At 35.1% G+C, this 24,112-nt stretch overlaps 1 protein-coding gene across 1 annotated transcript in view; it reads left to right on the plus strand.

Moving 5' to 3' along the window:
* The first annotated feature begins 9,719 nt into the window (after positions 1–9,719).
* CUNH8orf88 (chromosome unknown C8orf88 homolog) overlaps positions 9,720–24,112 on the plus strand; it is a 41,804-nt gene continuing 27,411 nt past the window's right edge. The window contains exons 1-3 of the mRNA XM_029222955.1: positions 9,720–9,846; positions 16,411–16,509; positions 19,217–19,290. Of these exons, the coding sequence (XP_029078788.1) occupies positions 16,437–16,509; positions 19,217–19,290 (147 nt within the window). The 5' untranslated portion in view covers positions 9,720–9,846; positions 16,411–16,436. The remainder of the gene's footprint in view (positions 9,847–16,410; positions 16,510–19,216; positions 19,291–24,112) is intronic.

A 24,112-nucleotide genomic window follows, 5' to 3' on the forward strand; every position in this document is an offset into this window, starting at 1 on the left:
ATACTATATATATAGAAAATCTTAAAAGACACCACCAATAAACTACTAGAATAAATGAATTCAGTAAGTTGCAGGATACAAAATTAATATAAAGAAATCTGTTGAATTTTATACACTAACAACAAACTATCAGAAATAAAACAGTCCATTTACAATTGCATCAAAAAGAATAAAATACCTAGGACTAAATCTAACCAATCTTTTACAGAAGGTAAAAGACCTATACTCATTAAACTGACATTAATGAAAGAAATTGAAAACAACACAACAAATGAAAAGATATACCATGCTCATGTATTGGAAGAATTAATACTATTAAAATGACCACAGCTTCATTGTAATCCCTATCACAATACCAATGGCATTTTTCACAGAACTAGAACAAATTATTCTAAAATTTGTATGGAAACACAAAAGACCCCAAATAGCCAAAAGAATCTTGCAGAAGAAGAACAAAACTGGAGATATCATGCTCCCTGGCTTCAAACTATACTACAAAGCTGCAGTAATCAAAACAGTATGGTGCTGGCACAAAAACAGACACACATTATCAATGGAATCAAAAATCAAGACCCAAAAAAAAAAGAACCAAGAGCCAGAAATAAACCCACATGTATGGTCAATTAATCTACAACAAGGAAGGCAAGAATGTACAATGGGGAAAGACAGCCTCTTCAATAAATGGTGAACAGCTAGATGCAAAAGAATCAAACTGGACTACTTTCTCACACCACATACAAAAATAAACTCAAAATTGATTAAAGACTTAAATGTAAGACCCCAAACCATAAAACTCCTGGAAGAAAACATAGGCAGTATGCTCTTTGACATCAGTCTTAGCAATGTTTTTATGGATATGTCTCCTCAGGCAAGGGAAACAAAATTAAAAATGAACAAATGGGACTACATCAAACTAAAAAGCTTTTTCATGGCAAAGGAAACTAACAACAGAACAAAAGGCAACCTACTGAATGGGAGAAGATATTTGCAAACAATATATCTAATAATAGGTTAATATCCAAAATATACAAAAAAAAACTCATACTACTCAAAACCAAAAAAAAAAAAAAACAATTAAAAATTGGGCAGAGGACCTGAATAGACATTTTTCCAAAGAAGACATATGGATGGTCAACAGACATATGAAGAGATGCTCAACATCACTAATATCAGGGAAAACTACAGGATATCACCTCACATCTGTCAAAATGTTTATTATAAAAAAGACAACAAATAGCAAGTGTTGGTGAGCATGTGGAGCAAAGAGAACCCTTGAGCACTATTGGTATGAAAGCAAATTGGTACAGATACCATGGAACACAGTATGGAGGTTTCTCAAAAAAACTAAAAATAGAACTACCATAGGTTGCTGCAATTTCACTTCTGGGTATTTTTGTGGAGGAAACAAAAACATTAATTCAAAAGGTACAGGCAACCCTATTTTCAGTCCAGCATTATTTATGATAGCCAGGACATGGATGCAACCTAAGTGTCTTATCAACAGATGAATGGATAAAGAAGATGTGGCATATATATTCAATGGAATATTACTTAGCCATAAAAAGAATGAAATGTTGCCATTTGTGACAACATGGATAGATCTAGAGAGTATTATGCTAAGTGAAATAAGTCAGACAGAGAAAGACAAATGCCATGTCATTTCACTTATATGTGAAATCTAAAAAACAAAACAAACATAACAAAGCAGAAACAGAGGCACAGATACAGAGAACAAAAAGGTAGATTTGTGGGGGGATGGGTGAAATAGATGAGGGACATTAAGAGGTACAAACTTCCCATTAGAAAATTAATAAGTCACAGGGATGTAATGTATAACATAGGGAATATAGTAAATAATGTTTAATAACAATATAGTGATAGGTGGTAACTAGATTTATCATGGTGATCATTTTGTGATGTATTAAAATATCGAATCGTGTTGTACACCTGAAATGCCATATTGTAAGTCAGTTATACTTCAATTAAAAAAATACATTAATAGGAAAGGATTAATGATTGTATGATTAAAAGAAAAAAAAACATAAGTAAATCCAAAAGACAAACTGGTGAAGATCTTTTCAAAATAGTATAAAGAATTACTTTTTTTAATACGGGAAGAGACTAAAGGCATGAAAAAGCAATTCACAAAAGAAGAAATACAATAATTAATAAACACCATCTTTTTAAAAAATTTGCTAATGATGAAAGACTATACGTTAAAAACTATGAAAAAAGAATTTCACCTACCATATTAACAAAAGTTAAAAAGCAGTAATATTCCTGCAATTTTGAAGATATGGGAAGGTACACACACACACACACACACATTCTTTGACCTAGTTATTCTGTCTCTAAGAATTTATCCTAAAGGTGTTATGGATAAGATAACAAATATATATGTACAACAATGTTTATCACATTTTTATTTATAATGGGGGTTAAAAAGAAAAAAATGTCTAAAAATTCAATAATGTGGACTAGGTGAAATAAATTATGGTACACCTATACTGTAAAACAACAGGCAGTCATTAAAAATATGATGAAATTTTTCATCTGTTCAGTTGGAATGGTTTACAAAATATTGTGGGACAAAATCAGATCACAAATCAATATGTAGAGTATAATTCACTTAAAAAAATGATTTTACATGTTATGTGTTGAAAAAACTAAGGAAAATTAAGCACTAAACATTAAGAATAGTTATCTATGAGTGATAGAAGATAAATGATTTTTACTTTATTTCTGTGCTAGATTAACTAATAGTTGGAAAGTGTTAAGTTTCCTTTTGATAAACAGATAAGAATGCTAAGTGATGATCACATCAGTATTTGTTACATTGTCATTTGATTCTTGAGTTTTAAATTTATTAAAACCCAAACCAATGAGTTTCATCCATAAAACCTTAAGTTTTAAAGTTAACATATTATATATTTAAGCTTAGTCTTATATGAATTACCATAAATTTTTAATTAACTACATCCAAACTTATGACAGTTTATACTTAGCCTTCCAGTGACTAGTACAGAAGTAGAACACAGAAAGTGCTGGGAAAACATTATTGGAAAGAATATAACATAGCCACTCATCAGAAAAGGAAGGATTTATTTGTCCCCTGTGGTCCAAGGTAGGAAAAAAAAAAAAAAAGGCTTAGTTCTTAGAAAAGAGAAAAATAGAACCATGATCAGGTATTCTTGAGCAAGTCATTTGTGAGAATACATATGTCATTTTGGCAGAAAAGAAAGAATCCTAATAATGATAGGTGGCAAGTATGGTGCTAGCCTTACAACATGTGCTATATAATATTCACAGAAATCCTAAGAAAAAGATTCTTGTTTCTGCTTTGCCAGAGGAAATTGAGGTGCCACTCCCATAGACCTGAAAAAGATTTTGCGTAGAACAGGCATCTGCATTCAAAACAAGCACTAATGATTCTGATGTTGGTTTTCCCTGAGTCATACTCTGAGAAACACTGTACTAAACCATGCTGAAAATATACACAACACATGTTCACATGCACTTTCTCTGGCATTCACATTTTCTAATATAGAAAAAGCTTTGATTGTATTTGAGTAATAACACCATTTCTTTTGTTTAGCTTTTGTTTATTTTTGATCTAGCTATACTTGTGTGTAACTCATCTCTGGGAAGAAAATAAAATATTTGCCCTAAGTATTCATTTCACAAAGAATAGAATACTCTAGTTTAAAAAACATTTTTTGATTTTATTATATCATTATTAATTTTATAGCATTTTATCTTAAATATTATTACATGTATTTATTTTCTTTTTTATAATTAACAAAATCATAGGAAATAAGTAGGAATATTACATATTAAATATAAGGAAATTGACATACAATGAATTTTAATTAATATAATTCTCTTTCTTGTAATAGCAATATTTATTAAAATGATTGTTAAATAGCACAAAATGCTAAAAAAGGTTTGTAAAGGCTTTTAATTTTTAAATTTATTTTACATGTTCGGTTACAAATTTAAATAAATACTAAGGTTCTTTATGTTTGATAAATGCGCATGTGTTTGACCTTAGGTGGAATACCATTGATAAACAAAAATGAGAAGCCTATATTCTTTTGGGACTGCCTCCCAAATAAGTTTTTAGGTAAGGCTAAATATCTGAGTACAGTTTGTAATTTAACAGGTGAGAGTCTTTGATTCTCCACAGAGATAGTCTTCAGTTTTGTAAATGTAACTAAAACTCATTTAAGGTAACTTGCTAAAAAGGAAGTGATCACACACATTGCTCTGAAGTTTTTAAGTGTCTTATGTGTATGTGTAATGTCTGGATATAGAACTACTGTAAGTTCCCAGTGTTTAAATAAAATTTTCTGAAAAACCTTGCCACAGTGTCTGATACTCTATGCCAAATATACCATTGACTTAAGATATTTGATATTTAAATAATCTTGGAGAAAATACATTACATTTTCATTAGTCATTAAGCCTTTAGCAAGAATAAGCTTAGGAGATTTGTAGAGAATTCCTTAGATTATGTAATGCCTTATTTTTTCCTGGCCTCTTCCTACTCACCTGCTGTATGACTCCTTCCTTTAAAAGTTCCTCTCTGCCTACCATCTGCCATCCACAGGTCTTCTTTTACTCCCCCGTAATTAATGCAGACTTCAGTATCTGGTTTTCATTCTTATCACATGCCATTGATTTAAATGTCAATGTGAATGGCCTCTCTAATACTCTGGTCTGGACTCATTTCTTTGATTCCCTCAAGTCCAGTGACCTTTATCTCCATTACACGTCTGCTATTCACCACTGTAGCTGCACTCTGGGCGCCCATAGTTAGAACCACTCCATCTCCAAACTCATTCTCAGATATCCACTCTCTGAACATATGCTTCCTCTATCCAAAATTCTGACCCTTTTTGTACTGCCATTCCTGAATATCACCTTCAACACTTCTAATTTCTTGATTATTCCAATCTATCATCTTCTATATTTACCAATGAATCCCATAACCACAAATGCCACTACATATTTTTGATCTTTACCTTCAATTGCACCTCAACATTGTTTACCTGTCTTCAGCTCTCTCTGCAAACTTCCCACAGATACCATATGAAAACTTTAGTCCTAAAGCCCCTTACCACACTTTTCACAGAGACCCCCTTCCTCTTACAGCGGTTTTTTTCTTATTTCACCTATTCTTACCTTTGTTCCATTCCTCCACCTACACTCTAGATTCATTCCATTCCCTCATTCCTCCTCAGGGAACTCACAATATCTTTTCATTGTTTCTGAGATCCATCTGGCTGCCTAAATCGATAACTGGCATCACCATTTTTATCTCTCATCTCACACCCTCTACAATCCATCAGTTCTCCCTATTCTCTGAAGTATGTGCACGTCTCTTCATGGTTCCTCCCTATCTTAATTGTGGCTCTCATCAACATTTCCTGTAAAAGGCTATGAACAGGTCCCTCTGCTTCTATTTTTGCCTTGCCTGCTGCCTGTACCTCTCCTCAATCCATTTTCCACATTACTCACCTAAGTGATTATTTTTTAGATGCACATAAGATCTTATCATACCCTACCTACAGTCCTTCAGCATCTCTCCACATGCTTATAAGGGAGATAAAAGGCTCTTCATTCTTCTTTAGCCTAATATTGAACCACTACCCAAGCAGTGTCTCGTATTTTGTGTTTCTGCAGTATTGAACTACTGATATTTTTTGGTATTGACTTCTGTTTTATTTCTATATGCCTTTGGACATGTCCTTCTGCCTGCAAGGAATATCCCTGTCTAACTTGGTAAACTCCTTTCTATCCTTGAAAATCCTCCTTAGGCATTACCTCCCCTGCAAACTCTTCCATGATCCTTCCTCTCCTCCTTTCCACCCAGACAGAATTCTTTCCTTGTACTACTTCTATTCCATGTAAATACTTCTGCCACATATACTACCCTCTATTCTACTTACAGGTTTATAGGTACTCTTAGACTATTGTTCTCTTCTTACTAGTTGTGCCTCAGTCATGCAAGTCGTATCTCAGTTTGGTTTTTATATCCTCAGTGCCTGGCACATAATAGGCATAGACTTTCAAAAATGTTTTTTGTTTTTTTTTTCTGAACTAAGCTGAGTGGAAGCAAATCGCTATTATAGCTTTTCATGCATTGTTTCAATGATTATCTGTATTTGGGGGTGTGTGTATGTGTATCTTCCATAAAATGCTTTGTAGATGTTTGTGGAATAATAAGAGGAAGAATACTGACAGGAGGTTGGTAAGGATATCATTTGGTAAACACTAGGTAATGCTACCTCTTCAGCTTTTCCCAACTCCCAGGCTTTCAGTAGAACTACACAGGCACACCATGAATGCCTTTATCTTAACAATTAGCTATTGAATTGGAATTGTCTCTGTGTAACTGCACCCTAACTAGACAGTACCTACCATGAGAACAAGAAACCAGTTTGTGTGCGTGTTACTTGTGCTCATACAAGGTTATTGTGATCATACAAGGTTTTATTAACTAAATGTAAGGTATTGTGAAGGTAAAGTTAAATAAGCTAAGAAAATACAATTGTAAATAAAACCTCTACTTACAAGTAGTAAGACACATTTAACTCTTAATTATTATCCTTCTAATTGGGAACTGGGATTCCTATTTCCACTTTTGTATTTTCCTTGATACAGTCTCCAAACGTTTTTTTTTTTTGAACCAAAGTAAATATTTATTTAGAATGAGAAAAACAATGCAATGACAACAAATTAAAAATTTTAAAAAGCTGACAAATACCACAAACATCAAAAAATCCATAAAAATATTTTAAATTAACTGCCTGTATTTTTAGTTTTTTGATTGCCTCTTCATTTGAAAACAATTTTATAGTGCATTTTCTTTGTGAGAATAAATAATTTGGTATTTTCTCCAGGATAGGCAATCAAAATTTATTTTTATTATTGAAAGTTTAGAAAAGTTAATTTCAGTAACAACTTGTAGTGTCAATTTTTAGTGTTGTTAAATTTGGGGAAACTTGTCATGAGTTTCTTATGTGAGCTCAATAATTTCAGGGCATTTCAAGTTTTCCTGGGCAGTGTAATTAGTATTTAAATTGCTCACTAACCTGTTGTTAAGCTCTTTTTGTAGATGTATATTATAAGTTCTGGATTATCCTTGTAGATGCCAATATTTCTTACCAAATCAACAAGAGATTTTTTAAAATTTCAATGTGTTTATATAATTTATTCTTCTTCATCAATTATCCAAAAAATTAGGAGTCTGCTTATTAACTATATTTAAAATGTATTTATACCTTGAAGTAGATTACTGATTTTGGTTTTATTTGAAAAAAATTTTTTTCTTCCATCTCACTTTTTTATCATAATTTCTATTGATTTCATTTAGTAATACGTAAAAACTAATTTTATTGTATGATGTATATATAATTGTATATGTTACATTGTTAAACATATTCCTCAAGAAGAAAACTTCTGTTTTGACTAGATTAATGAGAACTGAATCCTACACCTACAATTTTTTACATCTGGGGGTTGAAAGGATTTACTGACTTCATTATCCACAGACTTCTGTTGCTTCATGCCACAGGACATGTTCTTATCATGACACCTCCTCTGACCTGCACTTTAGTCTCTGAAGCCAGGTGAGCTGTCTCAGTGGAAGGTAAGAATGTTGCTGGAAGCCTTTTCTACACCTAAATAGCTAGCAATAACTTGACTATGCATGGAAGTGATTGTGAAACTCCACACCTTTTAAAATGGTAAATCCTACCATATTACTGTCCCACTTAAACACTTCAACGCTTCCCATTGCTCTTAAAATAAAATTCAGTCTCCTTACTGGAGCCTACAAAAAACTAGGATTTCAGCTTTTCCTGTCTCTCCAAACTCATCTTCAGCATTCTCTTCTTGCTTTCTATTCAACCATACTGGTCTTAATCAGTTTCTGAAATATGCTAAACTTTGTTTTTTCTCACCCCAGGACATTAATACCTACAGTTCCCTTTCCCTAAATACCTTTTTCCTATTCTACATCAGCATTCAGCCCTAGCTTAGATGATCCCTTTTCAGAGGCATTTCATCTTCAGTTATCCCATTCCAGTCAAGCTTTCTTTGCCTTTACACAGCCTCCTTTGCAGTACCTGCCTTTTGAGTCCTCTTTCTAAGTACTTTTTTCTGGAATGGGTTTTCTTAATCAGCATCCCTTTCCTAATGTTCCAATTTATCTATAACGTGTATGTATATGTTATATATGTATGGGTACATATTTTTTGTGTGTGTACATAAAAAAGCTGTTTGAAAACCTCAACTTAAATATTCTTTTATAATCTCATATTTACAAGTCCCAGTTTGAACTCATCATTTCCCTCCTTAAACCTGTTCTGCCTCTTGTGTTCCCTATCTTATGTCATCACCACCTATTCACTTGTTCACCCAATTCAGAAACCCCGAGTCACCCTAGACTCTCTTCTTATTCACTCCTTCCACCCAGTCTGTCACAAACCTATTGATTTCACTTCAGCAGCATCTCTCAGATCTATCCCTTCTTCTTTGGTACTTAATCTCAGACATCATTATTTTTTATTGGAGTTATGGCAGACACCCCCAGGGAAGTCTTCTGTGGCCTGTTTAATATTGCTATATCTTACACCCCACACAATCTGCCCTCCATAGTGCTGTGAGAACGACCCTTCCAATATTCAAAAAGATAAGTTATGAAAGATTCAAACTTTTGATTCATGTCCACTTCTTCTGTTTCCTTTCCACACTGCTGTTTCCCCTACTCCAACTACTGTACGCCAGACAAGTTTTCTTTTCCCTTTGCACCGTCTCTTCTTCCTTGCCTTCTTCCTCCAGCCAGCTGGAAGAAACCAAGCCTAAGCTGTTCCGAAAACGGCTCTAACATTCCAAGCCTAAGGGTCAGTTTAGGCATTCCTTACACTATGCTCCCAACTTAAATCTATTCCCCTAACGCAATACTTAGCACAGCCCACAGAATTTGTTCACCAGCCCAGGGGCCCACCGGATTGTGAGCCCTGTAATTACACCCGTGTTCACCCGTGTTCCGCCTCCACGTCCCCCTAGTATAGTGGTAGTACCAAGTGGGGACTCTCAAAAATAACAGTGAAAAATTGAGTAAAAGAATAAAAGTGAAAATTAAAAATAAAGGATTCGGATTCAGATGGAGTCGCCTCAACCAATTTTGTTCCTTTCAGGACGGCAGTCTGTGTGCGACATGTATTCCTGTCAGAAGTTAACCATTTCCCTTACTCCATGACAGCCCGAATCCTAGCACCACTGAGACTCAGGCCAGGGACAGCTGCCAGCGCCTGCGGGATCCGCCGGCAGCTCCGACGCGGGAGGGGCTCAGTCGTCAGCTCACCGGAGGCCTCGCTCACAGAGGCGGCATAGCTCACAGACGCTGCCTGGAGTCCGCCGCCCGGCACCGCGCAGACGTCTCGTCTCGCGCCTCCCCGTGTCGGGCAAGCAGGACCGCCGGCTGGGGTCCCAAAGGCACCTCGGCGAAGCCTCAGCACCACGCGCGGCTCCCGAGACGCTGCGCCCGCCCCTCGCGCCCTGCACATCCCGAGAAACGCACGCCACAGGTTTAACGGTTCTGCTCCCGCCGGGCTGCGCCGCGCTCTGGGCCCCAGGCGCCCGAGGCCCCGCCCCGCGCCCGCCCAACGCCCCTGGGAGCCGCCGTCTGCCACGCCCTCGTCGCCGCCACCCTGGGCCTGGAGCGGACTCGCGGCTGCAGCTGTTCACGTACGGGCAGCCGGGCGTTCGGCCGCCGCGTCTAGGGCTGAGCGCCGCGACGCGGCTGCTTGTCCCGAAATCCTCCCGGATCTTAAGGCGGTAGGTGGCCGGGGATGACGAGCCATACGAGGACAGAAGTCAGGTCCCGGGGTGTGAGGAGGCCGGTGGACGCCGTCTCCGAGGGAGGAAACGGGGGAAGTTGAGGTGAGGGAGAGAACCTCTGGGGTCAGTCGGCGCAAATCAGGCAGGACCTCCACAGGGTCCCCAAGGTGGTTCTTAGAGTGTGAAGGGAGCGAGCAGGTCGGAAGGAAAGGGGTGGGGGCCGGTGTGGAAAACCGGGCGAGGGGCCAGTGGCCAAGGGAATTACACTGCTGAAGGGATATTGATAAAACAAAAACAAAGCAAACACATAAAAAGCCCCGAAAAGGAAGTGCACATCGCCCGCTGTCCCAGGACCTGGTCCTAGGTAGTGGGATGGTTTGAAGACTGTTTCCCATGCCCTAGAATCATCCTTACTAATTTTGGGCAACAGTTTGTTTTTGTTTTTGAGATTACTGTAGTTGTTTTTATTAATAATAAATTAAATTCATAAGAAAAGAAAACCCAGTAAGAATAAAGAAGCAAAAGACATATGTGGTCACTTCACAGAAGGAAATCAAATGGTTAATGAACGTATTTGAATATGTTCTATGCAACTTGTATGTAAGGGTATGCTGTTTTACAAAAGTTGACATATAACATTATAATAGTTTCAGGTGTACAACATATTTGTATCAAAATTTTATAATTGCTGATATTTTAGCAAAACTAAAAAAAACAAACAAACCTGAAAAAGGACAGTTACATCAGTTATGACAACCACCAACACCCATTACCTGGACAGTTTTATCCCACCTCAATGTTAAATTGTGCTTGTATTGAAAGATGCTTCACAAAGAAAAAAAATTTTTTTGGTCAGAAAGCATGAAATGGAAAATATAAGGGGACACTCTAGGCTTATAACTTTTTGATATTTTAGTTTTAATTTTTCCTACATATGGCAACACGATTTGTGGAGTATAAAGTGTCTTTCGTCATGTAAGTCATAATTAGTTTATCCTGTACTCCTCTATATTTCCTTTATGATATTTTTCATCTATCAGGTTATCAGTTTGTGCTGTTTACTTACAAGCAGCATTTGGCTTTAAGGAATCCTAACTTTGTAAAAGAGATATTTTGAAGTTGAAAATTAAGATTAAATCCTATCTGGTATAATCCTATATGGGAAATATACATGAAGTAAATGAAAGCATGGTCTTTTCACTTCTTCTCTCAGCTTATTTCTTTAATTTTATATGCTTTTATTTCTTAATTGCAGCAGAACCATCAGCAGTTTCTAAAGAAATCTAGAATTTAAGTTGTAAATTTTAAGTATAATATTCAGCTTTTAAGTATAATACATATTATGTTTCATATATCTAATCCATTCTGTGGATTAGAATGGCAGTGTACCATGTCTGCAGAGTGAGGAAAGCATAGTAATCCCACAATTTATTTAGTAGTTGAAGAAAAATTGAAAATTGAGGAAATGAAAATTATTAGCACACACCACTTTATTCAGCAAGGTTTTATACATAAATATTCCTTCTCATAATTAATTTTTTTTCCATACAAATAGTGTCCACATGGAATAGTGGAGAGTCAGGTGTCTTTTACTTACCAAACACACAAGTTTAGAGACAAGGGCGTGAACTTTATAGTCGGAACCTCATTTCTACCAATTACTAACCGTGTGAACTTGAGCTCATCTCTTATTTTTCTTAGCCTCAGGTTTCTCATCTGTAAAGTAGCTAATAATGATTTTCTACAACAGTTAATGTACGGCTCAAAATTAAATGAGATAGTATATGTAAAGCATTTAACATGTAGTAGGATCTCAAAAAATGGAGTTTTAATTAAAAAAGAATAGGATATGTTGGGTAATGAAATTTTGCCCCAATTGATCAGTATATATACTTATCTCATGGTACTATATTTTAGAAAATTTTAGGTTAATTTGTAATTTCAGAATTGGTGGGCCCTTATATTTAGTTTGATATATTTTTTTAAACAAACAAATAACCTAAGATATAGTTAGTATTCTAGATGAAGAATAGCACCTACACAGGTTTCCTGACTTGCAAACCAGTGTTCTGTTCATACCACTTGGCATTTTAAGATGATTTGTGTAAACTTGAAAAACAACTTTAGTTAGTAACCATTTCTCAGCATGTGTTAATATAATGAATTTTTGAGACATTGGATCAAAATGTCCTTTAAAAATATTTATACCACAAAACTATATATTTACATTTCAAAGACAACTTTATGACAGGCCCACTACTTGCTACCCAATGTTGTAGGTAGGGTTATGTTTTTTTTGCAACTGTTCTTTGTAACACTTGATATCATAAATGCCTAACCTAGGTAGCTTCAAAGGAAAGGAGTTCTACATTCAATGAGTGAGCAGACATTAGAGTTTAAGATTGAAGTTATTTTATATGCTGACTGTGTAGTTCAGCTGTCTTTATTTGTAACCCAGAGAATTAGGCTTTGGTTTGTGGAGCCCTGTCCTTCATAGATTCTGATCCTAGATCAGTTTTACAATAATAATTGCTTATTGTTGTATAAGGTAAATACATTTCCATTAATAACACTGTTTAAGACATGATGCTGTTATGTAGTATGCATCCCAAACTTATTCCCTATAATGTCACTGTCTCTATGCAGACATAGTTTACTTTAATAATTTCCTTAACTGATGTGGATTTATTTATCTGGGGACTTTGCTGTAGTTTTCATACTACAAATTGAAAGGGTAGGTGGTACTGAAAAATCTTTTCATTTGTTTGCTTGTTTATTTATATGTGTTGTAAAATCATATAGGAGTTCTGTAACTCCCCAACACTTGAAAACTGTGGATTTGCATTGAATACTGGGGATTTGCATTGCTCAGCAACTGGAAAGACTTTACAACCTACCAACTCGATTTCAGCTGAGCAATGAAAAATAAAAAAGCGTGTGCCAAAGTACTCTATTGTATTCTTTTCATATGGGAAACAGGATGGAAAATTACTACTACTAGTATTAGTGTCCTAATTAAAATGGCTAGGATAAACATTAAATAATGCAATATTAGACTGTTCTTTGGTCCATATTAAAATATTCCCTTCCACATAGAAAATATTCAATAAATATTTGAAGTGGGTTTTTTTTGCTACATATGCTTATAACTTTTTTTTTCCTATTATATCAAAGTAGTGCATTAGTTTTGTTTAGAAGGTTGTTAATCACTGTGCGGAAATACCAGTCAACATACACATTACAAATCTAGATGGGTGTTAACTTAGAGTACTGGCTTGCATCTCTCCGAATTTCAAGAAAAAGTAACTATTTTGTGCTTAGTTATCATTGCTAACTTTGAGAGATTGTTTATAAATTTATGATTTTAACACTTGAATTATGTCCAAAGGCATTTTTTTAAGATGAAAGCATTTCTTTGGAGCGTAAAGAAAGTGATTAACCCTATTTTATACTTAGGGAAACAGTCACTTAGACCAACCTCTGCTTAAAATCATGGGTTACAATCAATTTCTGGATGAGCAAGTGCAAAATCAGGTGGAGTTTTACTTTTGACTTTGTCTTGATAGGTATCAAAATTTGGAAAGCTTTTGGTCCATTCAGGCATCAGATTTTCATTAAATAGGAGGTATTTAAATTTATAGATTTATTTAGTAAAACTATGTTGCAGCTACTAAGATACAAAGATAAATAAAGCCTAGTTTTTTTGGCTTAAACTAACTCACAGTCTAACCAAGTAGGCATATAATAGATTTTTTGTATGATACATTTTAGAAAAATTAATAGGCAAAATATTGGGTTGGTCAAAAATTCATTCAGCTTTTTCATAAGAAGTCATGGAAAAACCCGAATGAACTTTTTGGCCAACCCAATACAATATGGACCACTGGAGGAAGAAAGAAAAATCATTATTGTTGCTACCACTATTGTTATTTTACTATCACCTATTTGTTAGGAACTAGAGAACTTCATGTGAACCAGTTTATTTAATGTTAGCGCTGAGACATGAGGATACTTTCCAAGGAAGTAGAGGGAACTTGACCTTGGCTTTGAAGGATGAATAGCAATTTGGGAGAAGAGCAGCAGGGAGAGTGAGGGAACTCCAAACAGAGGACCTGAATATATATGATGAAACAAAATAACATTTATGAATTCAACAACTTATTGAACGTGTACTGTGTATTAGACACTGTGCTAGCCATTAGAGATATACCTGAGTGATAGAGCTATAATTTTATAGTCAGATAATAGGTATTTGAAACTAATGCAACACACTGGAAGAGGATACAGGGGTGATTTATGAGCACATAAGAAGGGTACTTAATGAAACTTGGACAGTTCTGCCTGTGTGGGAGGTGGAAAGAGAGTATGGGGCTAGCTTGAGCATAGCATCTTGGCCAAAAGCATGGGGATGAGCATACCCATCACTTTTTAGACTCATGACCTTGGGCAAGTTACCTGATTTCCCTAAGCCTTCTCTGTAAAATGAGGATAAAAAAATGATAAAATTAACATTTATTTAACTTTTACTATGTACCAGGCATTGTGCTAATGCTTTATACAGAATTTTCTTTTTTAGTCTTCACATCAAACTTAGGAGATAGGGGTTATTGTTTTCCATAATTACATAAATAAGTGGTGGAGCTATGATATGAACCTAGGTAGGCCGACCCAAGACCTGAGCTCTATCTGTTAATAGTGCCAAATTTATAAAGTTGTTCTGAATATTAAATAATGTGACATAGATAAGTGGTTTACTGTGCATGACACATGGATGTTGGGTCCTGTTTCTATTAATAATTCAGGAGGTGATGGGGTACTGAAGTTTTTTAAGCAGGTATGTGTGTAAGGAGATCATAGTTTGGAGACTATGTTCACCCATTTGTTCAGCAGATGCTTGTTTTACACCTACTTTGGATCCAGTCCAAGTACTGAGTTAGTTGTAGGGGACACAGGAGGAATGAAAATATTGTTCCTCACTTTAAGAAGACTCTGTTCCTCACTTTTGCCTAGTATGGAAGACAAATCAGCCATTATAGTGTGGTATATAGTATAGTATAGTACAGTGTTCCCTAAGTGGCATGATAAGGGCATATTCACTGTGTCCCAGGTACATAGGTACATAGGGAGAGGGAGTATTTTAATCAGTCTAGGTGTTCAGGGAGATGAATTAAGAACTACTGTGGGACTAAAAGAGTAGTGGTGGGAGTAAAGAAGATATATTTGAGAGATATTTTGGAAGTAGAATGGATAGGAATTAGAGACTGATTATGGTGTGGGGGCTCTAATATAGACAAATTTAAGGTGTCTTTAACTGAGGGTGATATGAGGGAGTTGGTGATGACTTAAGGAATACAGGAGGAGGGACATCTTTGGAGTCAAAGTAATGAATTTGATTTTTTTTATAGTAATAGCATTTATTTAGCACTTGCCTTGTGCCAAGTAGTCTTTTTTTTCTTTTTAACATCTTTATTGGAGTATAATTGTTTTACATTGTTGTGTTAGTTTCTGCTGTATAACAAAGTGAATCAGCTATACGTATACATATATCCCCGTATCCTCTCCCTCTTGCATCTCCCACCCACCCTCCCTATCCCACCCCTCTAGGGGGACACAAAGCACTAAGCTGATCTCCCTGTGCTATGCGGCTGCTTCCCACTAGCTATCTATTTTACATTTGGTAGTGTATATATGTCAATGCCACTCTCTCACTTTGTCCCAGCTTACCCTTCCCCCTCCCCGTGTCTTCAAGTCCATTCTCTACATCTGCATCTTTATTCCTGTCCTGCCCCTAGGTTCTTCAGAACCTTTTTTTTAGATTCCATATATATGTGTTAGCATATGGTATTTTTCTCTTTCTGACTTACTTCACTCTGTATGACAGACTCTAGGTCTGTCCACCTCACCACAAATAACTCAATTTCATTTCTTTTTATGGCTGAGTAATATTCCATTGTATATATATACCACATCATCTTTATCTATTCATCTGTCGATGGACGCTCAGGTTGCTTCCACGTCCTGGCTATTGTAAATAGTACTGCAATTTTGGATATGTTAAATTTGAGGTATCTATAGTAAAATATAAATGGAAATATCTTTTGGCAATTAGAAAGGTAAAACTGGAATTTAAAAGAGAGGTAGATGCTGGATGTGTAAATTAGGGCCTATTTATCATGCAGATAGGTAGTTGCAATCATAAGAATAGATGAGAGTAGCTAAGAGGACCAAAGCCAAATTTGGACGAATCCCTAAGTTTATTTGGAGAAAAGTAGGATTCAGCTAAGGAAGTTAGAAGAGGCAATCAAAGAAATAGGAAACAAAACTTAAAGAAAAGAGTCAGGGGAGTTAAGGGAGAAAAATGTTTTAAAGAGGGAATATTCAGTTGTGACACATGCTGTAAAGGGGTCTATGGTTTGTTGCATGTTATTTTAAATGCTTTGTTTTGTGTTTTCCACCTTATAAAATAGTTCTCTTCAAATGAATGTCGTGGTTATTTGTATATATGTTAAAGCAACTTGATTATCTTGTCTAGAAGATAAAATGTATTTTTCCCGCCTAAAGTATGGAACCTCAAGGTCTTTGAGACAATGGAAACCAAAAAATTGATTGGTAAACCACTTCAACCAGCAAGACCTGTTCGTCATCTGACTTCTCCTCCTGGTGAGTAATCTAGGGTACACATTTTAAAAAATTAATTGGTTAATGGCTAATTAGTATTTGAAAGGCCAAATAATATATAAGTAATGTGTGTATACAATATATAAGTAAATAAATATATAAATGGTGGATGTTTAAAAAATAATGAAAACCATTGATCTCCACTGTTTAAAGAATTTAGAAGTATTACCGAAGAGAAGGATTCTTTTTTTATTGAAATATAGTTGATTTACAATATTGTGTTAGTTTCAGGTATACAGTAATGATTCAGTTATATACATATATATATATATATATCTTCAGATTATTTCCATTATAGGTTATTATAAGATTGAATATAGTTAGTTGTGCTATACAGCAAATCTTTGTTGCTTATCTATTTTGTGTATAGTAGTTTGTATCTGTTAATCCCGTACTCCTAATTTATCCCTCTGCTCCTCCCTTTCCCATTTGGTAATCATAAGTTTATTTTCTATGTCTGTGAGTCTGTTTTATAATAGATTCATTTGTATTATTTTTTAGATTCCACATGTAAATGGTATCATATAATATTTGTCTTTGTCTGATTTACTTCACTAAGTATAATATTTCCTAGGTCCATTCATGTTGCTGCAAATGGCACTATTTCATGCTTTTTCTATGGCTAATATTCCATTGTGTATATATCACATCTTCTGTTGATGGGAACTTGGGTTGTTTCCATATCTTGGCTATTGTAAATAGTGCTGCTATGAACATTGGGATGCATGTATCTTTTTGAATTAGAAATTTTGTCTTTTCTGGATATATACCCGGGAGTGGGATTGCTAGATCATATGTTAACTCTATTTTTAGTTTTTAAGGACCCTCCATACTGTTTTCCATAATGGCTGCACCCATTTACGTTCCCACCAACAGTGTAGGACGGTTCCCTTTTCTCCACACCCTCTCCAGCAATTATTATTTGTAGGCTTTTTTTTTTTTTTTGGTGGTATGCGGGCCTCTCACTGCTGTGGCCTCTCCCATTGTGGAGCACAGGCTCCGGACGCGTAGACTCAGCGGCCATGGCTCATGGGCCCAGCCGCTCCGCAGCATGTGGGATCCTCCCGGACCAGGGCACGAACCCGTGTCCCCTGCATCGGCAGGCGGACTCTCAACCACTGTGCCACCAAGGAAGCCCTATTTGTAGACTTTTTGATGATGGCCATTCTGACCTGTGTGAGATGATACCTCATTGTGGTTTTGACTTACATTAAGAAAATTCTTAATGGTCTACCAGACCAGCAAAGGTGGGAAGAACTCGTGTATTTTTTTTGCCTGAGAGCAACTTGTGTATCTTTTTTTTTTCATGTCTCATTTTCATGGTTAACAACTGGCTTCTACTCAGAATGATACTCTCAATACAAATTGTGTCCTGTGATTATGATCACTGCAGAGCAGTCATCTGGAGAGAGCATTAGACTTTAAAAAATATACCTAACTGAAAAAAATTAGTACCAAGCAACACTTACAGATTAAGGCTGTGCTTGAGCTGGAACATAAAATCTAATTTTTCAGGAAATCTAAATTTTCTAAAATATTTTCTTTTGCCCATAAAACTAAACTTTTGGACAAATTCTTGAAATACTTGGTATTTAATTTCTAAATTTTTTGTTATTATTTTCATTACTAGTATATATATTTATATTTTATGTATATTTGTCTATACATATATACATAAAATATAAAAGTTATTTAAATCCTGTTTAGTCCATGTGTTCAACTGAATAACTGGCTACTTAGAAAAGGGAAAATATAGCCCTTTTACTGGGTACAAAGATGAATCAGAAAATATAGAAATGACACAGCTCCTCAGTCCTCCATTTTTTCTCCTATCTTTGGTTCCTACAAAGAAGATTGTCTCTACTTTGGTAATGTTTCCTTTGAAGATGGCTGTGACTTAGGACAGACAAAATGAAATTAAGGGATCTTCTGGACCATAGTTTAGCAATGCTGAAGCTGTATCCTTCTGGTGCACTGAAGAAGCAGTTGTGTAGGGCAAAGTCTCAGATTTTTTCCTAAAGCGAAGGAAATAAAACCATTGGCAGCCGCTTCTTTCTGTGACTAGCCTTTTTACAGTACTCGTCCCTCCCTCATTTGTACAAGTTCAGTTTTCCACTGATCCTTTCCCTTGAAGGCTATTTCAGGGGTAGGTAGGAGTGGGCTGGTAGCCCTGATCTCTCATTTAATTATATCCTCTTAAGATCTGGACAGGAGTAGGGGTTTATTAAGCAGAAAAGTTAAGTAAATCAGAAATTAATTTTAGCCTTTCTCAGCATACTTCTATACTCTCTGGACAACTCACATCCTCAAAGAAATCTACTTTTTCTTCAAGACCCAGATTGAATTATTTCTTTTCGTGAAGCCTTAGTTGATACCCCCAAAGCCCACTCTACTCTCCCCTGGTATCTTCTCTGTACCTGTCACATAACTTATTTTTATTATAGTCATTATTTATGAGCTTGTTTTTTTAAAAATAAGCTATGAATTCTTTTATCTCTGAGCTTTTTTCATGCTTATAAACCCATCTCCTAATATGGTGGCTGACATTTCATTGTGTTGAGTAAATGAACTATCAGAAAAAATTTCAAAGCAGTGCCTAGAATATCCTAGGTACTTAAGGTTTTTAAGTGGTGGTATACCATTTATTGAAGTAATAGATATTTAAAATGTTTTTTTTCTCTCCTAACAGGAACAGTATTCCCTTTCAACTTCCAAAACGAATATCCATGCAACACCCAGTACTTACAAAGTGGAGTTAGCAGAGTAAGTCTTAGAAGTTATAATAAAATAAAGCATTACGACTGGAAAGTAACATTTGTTAGATGGCTGTTGTGTGCCAGGTACTATACTAAGTGCTTTATATACTTTTTAAAAGTTATGATCTATTTCAAGCATATATTAAAGAGAATAAACACTTATTAATACCCATTGCTCACCATTTTCAAATCTAAATATTTTGTTTTATTTGTTTTAGAAAATGTTAAGGCAAAAAACCTTACAGGTAAAATTTTAAAAACCTATATATCCCTGCACCATCCCATTTCCTTCCTATACTTCCCCAAGATAACTGTCCTCAATTTATTATTGTTTTCGTGAATGTATTAGTACTTTTGCTATAACAAATAGAATTGTTTTAACTGTTCTACAATTTTATATAAATAATATTTTACCTACACATATTCTGCTATGTTTTTTCACATTTAGGTTTATATTTAAAATTTTCTAATTTAATTATTTGACTAAATAAAATAGTCACAAATTTAAAAATTCAAAATATACAAAATGACATTTAGTGAAGTTTCCCTCCAATCTCTATCCCCCAGTCACCTATTTCCTCTGATCAGAAGTAACCATTGTACCCCTTTCTTATCTAGAAACTTCCAGAAATACATTATGCATAGACAAGCATAAATATATTTATAAATGGAATACTAGGCAACTGTTAAAATGAGTAAAGCAGTTCAATATGTGCTGATACAGAATAATCTCTTTATATATATATATTAAGCTACATTTCTTGTTCCATTTTCTGTCATGGGCATGACACTTGTTTCTGTTTTATAATAGAAATAGAAATATTTTATAATAAACGCTACAATAAACACCCATCTATATGTTATGTTTAATACATGTTTGAGAGGTTCTCAGTAGTATAAACCTGGAGTAGAATTGCTATATACTGTCAGATTTCTCTCCAAAGTGATTTGTACAAGCAATGCATGAAGTACTCTGATTTTTCTGCACCCTTACCTTGTTACTGTCAGACTTTCACTCTTTTTTTTTTTTGCGGTACGCGGGCCTCTCACTGTTGTGGCCTCTCCCGTTGCGGAGCACAGGCTCCAGACGTGCAGGCTCAGCGGCCATGGCTCATGGGCCCAGCCGCTCCGCGGCATGTGGGATCTTCCCGGACTGGGGCACGAACCCATGTCCCCTGCATCGGCAGGCGGACTCTCAACCACTGCGCCACCAGGGAAGCCCGTGACTTCCACTCTTTTTTCATGTTTAATGGGTGAGAAATGTAACTTGTCGGTTTTAATTTTTAATTCTTTATTACTTTGAATGCAGCCTCTTATGTTTAATTTGGCCATTTGGTTTTTCTCTTTTGTAAATTATCAGTTCATATCATTTGCCCATTTCTCTTGGTCTATGAGAAAATTTTTTTTGTGTGTGTGTGTGTGTTTTTCAAACTATAAAATCTTAATGTAGTCATATTTTAATTTTTTTATGATTTCATGCTTTGTGTCATTGTTTATGAAGTTTTCTCATCCCTAAGATCAAAGGATATTTTTCCTACATATTCTTCAAAAAGATTTAAAGTTTTGCTTTAATATTTAAGTGTATAATCTACCTGAAGTTAATTTTTGTATGATATAGATAAAAATCTATTTTTTTCATATAGAAGACCAGTTGTAAAGCACAATTCATTGAATGATCTATTCTTTCCATTCAGATTTATGCCATCTTTATAAGTTTTCAGATAAATAGGGCCTGTTTCTGGACTCTTAATTCTTTTCCATTGATCTCTTTGTGTATCTCTGTGTCAGTACCATGATATCTTAATTACACTTGCTTTATATTAATTTTTTAAGCCATTGTAATGTTTTGTTTTATCTGTTCCAGTAGTTAGCATTTCCCTAATTAATACAATAATAATATTCATACCTCTCTTTGGAACCCTTAACCTTCTTTTAGAAACTTTATAAGTAAAAAGGAGTATATTAATATTGTAAATTTTATAGAGAAAAATCAATTAATTAGATATACTTCTAAGTTTAAAATTTTGTCTGCTGCTTCAGTTATAATGCAAAAGCGACCAGAATCTATGTCAGAGATATATCACATAATTTATAATGAAGGACACTTTTTACTAACTCTCTGTATTTTTTTAAACCAACTTTGTTAAGGTATAATTTACATACAGAAAAATGAACCCATTTGTTCAAAGAGTTTTGATAAATATATACCTCATGTAACTAACCCCACAATGAAGCTATAGAGCTGTAGTTTCATCTTCCCCCAAAATACTCTTTTATTCCTTTATAGTCATTCACCATCCCCACTTCCGCTAATCCTAGTGCTCCCTCCTCCAGGCATCCACTGATCTGCTTTCTTTAGCTATACATTAGTTTTGGCTGCTCTAAAATTTCATATAAATGAAATCACACAGTCTATATTCTTTGGTGTTAGATTTTTTTTTTTTTTTTTTGCTGTACGCGGGCCTCTCACTGTTGTGGCCTCTCCCGTTGCGGAGCACAGGCTCTGGACGTGCATGCTCAGCGGCCATGGCTCACAGGCTCAGCTGCTCCGCGGCATGTGGGATCTTCCCGGACGGGGCATGAACCCATGTCCCCTGCATCGGCAGGCAGACTCTCAACCACTGCGCCACCAGGGAAGCCCTGGTGTTAGATTTTTTTTTGCTCAGCGTAATGTTTTTGAGATTCTTCCATGTCCTTGTAGATAGCAGTAGTTGGTTTGTTTTTAATTTGGAATAGTATTCTGCTGTGTGAATACAGGACAATTTATTTATTCCTCAGTTGATGGACATTGGATTGTATCTAGTTTTGGGATATTATGAATAATTTTGCTGTGGATAATTGTGTTCACGTCTTTGTGTGGACATGCACACAATACCCAGGAGTGGAATTGACGGATCATATGTTAAGTTGGTTTAGAAACTGCCAAAATGTTTTCCAAAGTGGTTGTACTTTCTTACATTCCCACTAATAGTGTGTGAGGTACCAGTTGCTTCACATCCTTGCCAACACTTGGTATAGTCAGTCTTCATTTTTAGCCATTTTAGTGTGTGAGTAGTTGTATCTCATCGTATTTTATATTTGCATTTTCCTAATAATTAATGAGATTGAGCATTTTATCATGAGTTTATTTACCATCTGTAGTTTTCTTTTTTCTTTTTGGTGTCTGTTCAGATCCTTTGCATGTTTCTAATATTTGAGTTGTCTTTTTATTCTTTTATTTTAAAAAATTATTTTAAAAGATAATATACAAAAGCAAATCACTATATCCTATATGTGTGAATTTATTTCTAAACTCTATTATGTTCTACTGATTTATATGTCTGTATTTTTCCAGCTTTATTGAGATATAATTGACATATAATGTGTAAGTTTAAGGTATAGGATGTGATGATTTGATACGTGTGTATGTTGTAAAATGTTTACCACAATGGGTTCAGTTAACATGTCCTTCATTTCACATAATCACTATTTTGTTGTTGTTGTTTTGTTATAGTGAGAACATTAAGATATACCCTCTTAGCAGCTTTCAATATACAATACAGTATTGTCAACTATAGTTATCATGCTATATACTAGATTCCCTATATGTCTATCTCTTGGTCGCCATCACACTTTACAGACTGCTGTAGCTTTCTGATAAGTCTTGAAATCAAGTAATGAAAGTTCATTAACTTTATTCTTTTTCAAATTTGTTATTCTGGGTCCTCTGCATTTCCATATAAGTTTTAAATGAGGCTGTCAATTTTTACAAAAAAGCCTATTGGAATTTTGATTGAGTTTAAAAATTAATTTGAAAAGAATTAACATCTTAATTTTGAGTTTTTGATCCATAAACATGACATTTCTCTCTGTGCTTTGTTTTTTTCAGCATAGGGGTCTTGAGCATCTTTTGTCAAATTTATAAGCATTTTGTGTTTTTTGATACTATTGTTAAGTGGTATTTTTTGTAAATTTCAAATTCCATATCTTGGATACTAGGATATAGAAATACTATTGATTTTTGTATATTGACCTTGCTAAACTCACTTCTTATATCTCATAGCCTTTTTGTAGTGTATTCCCTCCCATTCTTGCTCTATTGTCATAATTTTACTTTAGTTTGTGCTATAAATACACAGCACATTGCTACTATTTTTGCTTTTGTATATTATATTTTAAAATAATTTTTTAAAATAAAAGAATGAATTTTATTTTACCTTCATTTATTCCATTTCCAGCACTCTTAATTTCTTTGTGTAAATCCATGTTTATTACTGGTATTATCTTTCTTCTGCCTGAACAACTTCTTTTAATCTGTTTTTTTAAATTATTACCTCATAAATAAGCACTTGAAAACTTTGGCTTAACAACAACTTATTATCTTTCATGTGTCTGTGGGCTGACTGGTCTTAGGTGACCATTTCTCAAAGATGTGGTTGCAATCAGATAACATCTAGGTCTGGAGTGCTTTAAAGTCTTGACTGGACTGGATGGCCAGATGGCTCACTCACATGGCAGGTAGTTAATGCTGGCTGTTGGTTTAGAGTTTAACTGCCCCTGTAGACTGGAAGGGGCACCACAAATGACCTCACCAAGTGGCTTGGGCTCTTTACAGCACCACATCTGGGTTTCAAGACTAAGGCCTGGAAACCAGCAGGGGCCTGTCATATTAGATTGGTCTGAGCAATCACAGAGCTTGCTCAGATTCAAGGGGAGGAGATAAAAGAATGTCAAGAATGTGTGGCCATCTTTGATCTGTTTAAAAATAATATGAATTTCCCTTCATCTGTATTACCTATTCATGGCCTTCACCCATTCTTTTTATTTATTTATTTATTTATATTTTTTAA

The sequence above is a fragment of the Monodon monoceros genome, unplaced genomic scaffold (assembly GCF_005190385.1).
Source record: "Monodon monoceros isolate NGI ecotype Baffin Bay Population unplaced genomic scaffold, NGI_Narwhal_1 Super_Scaffold_14, whole genome shotgun sequence".
Classification (NCBI taxonomy): Eukaryota; Metazoa; Chordata; class Mammalia; order Artiodactyla; family Monodontidae; genus Monodon; species Monodon monoceros.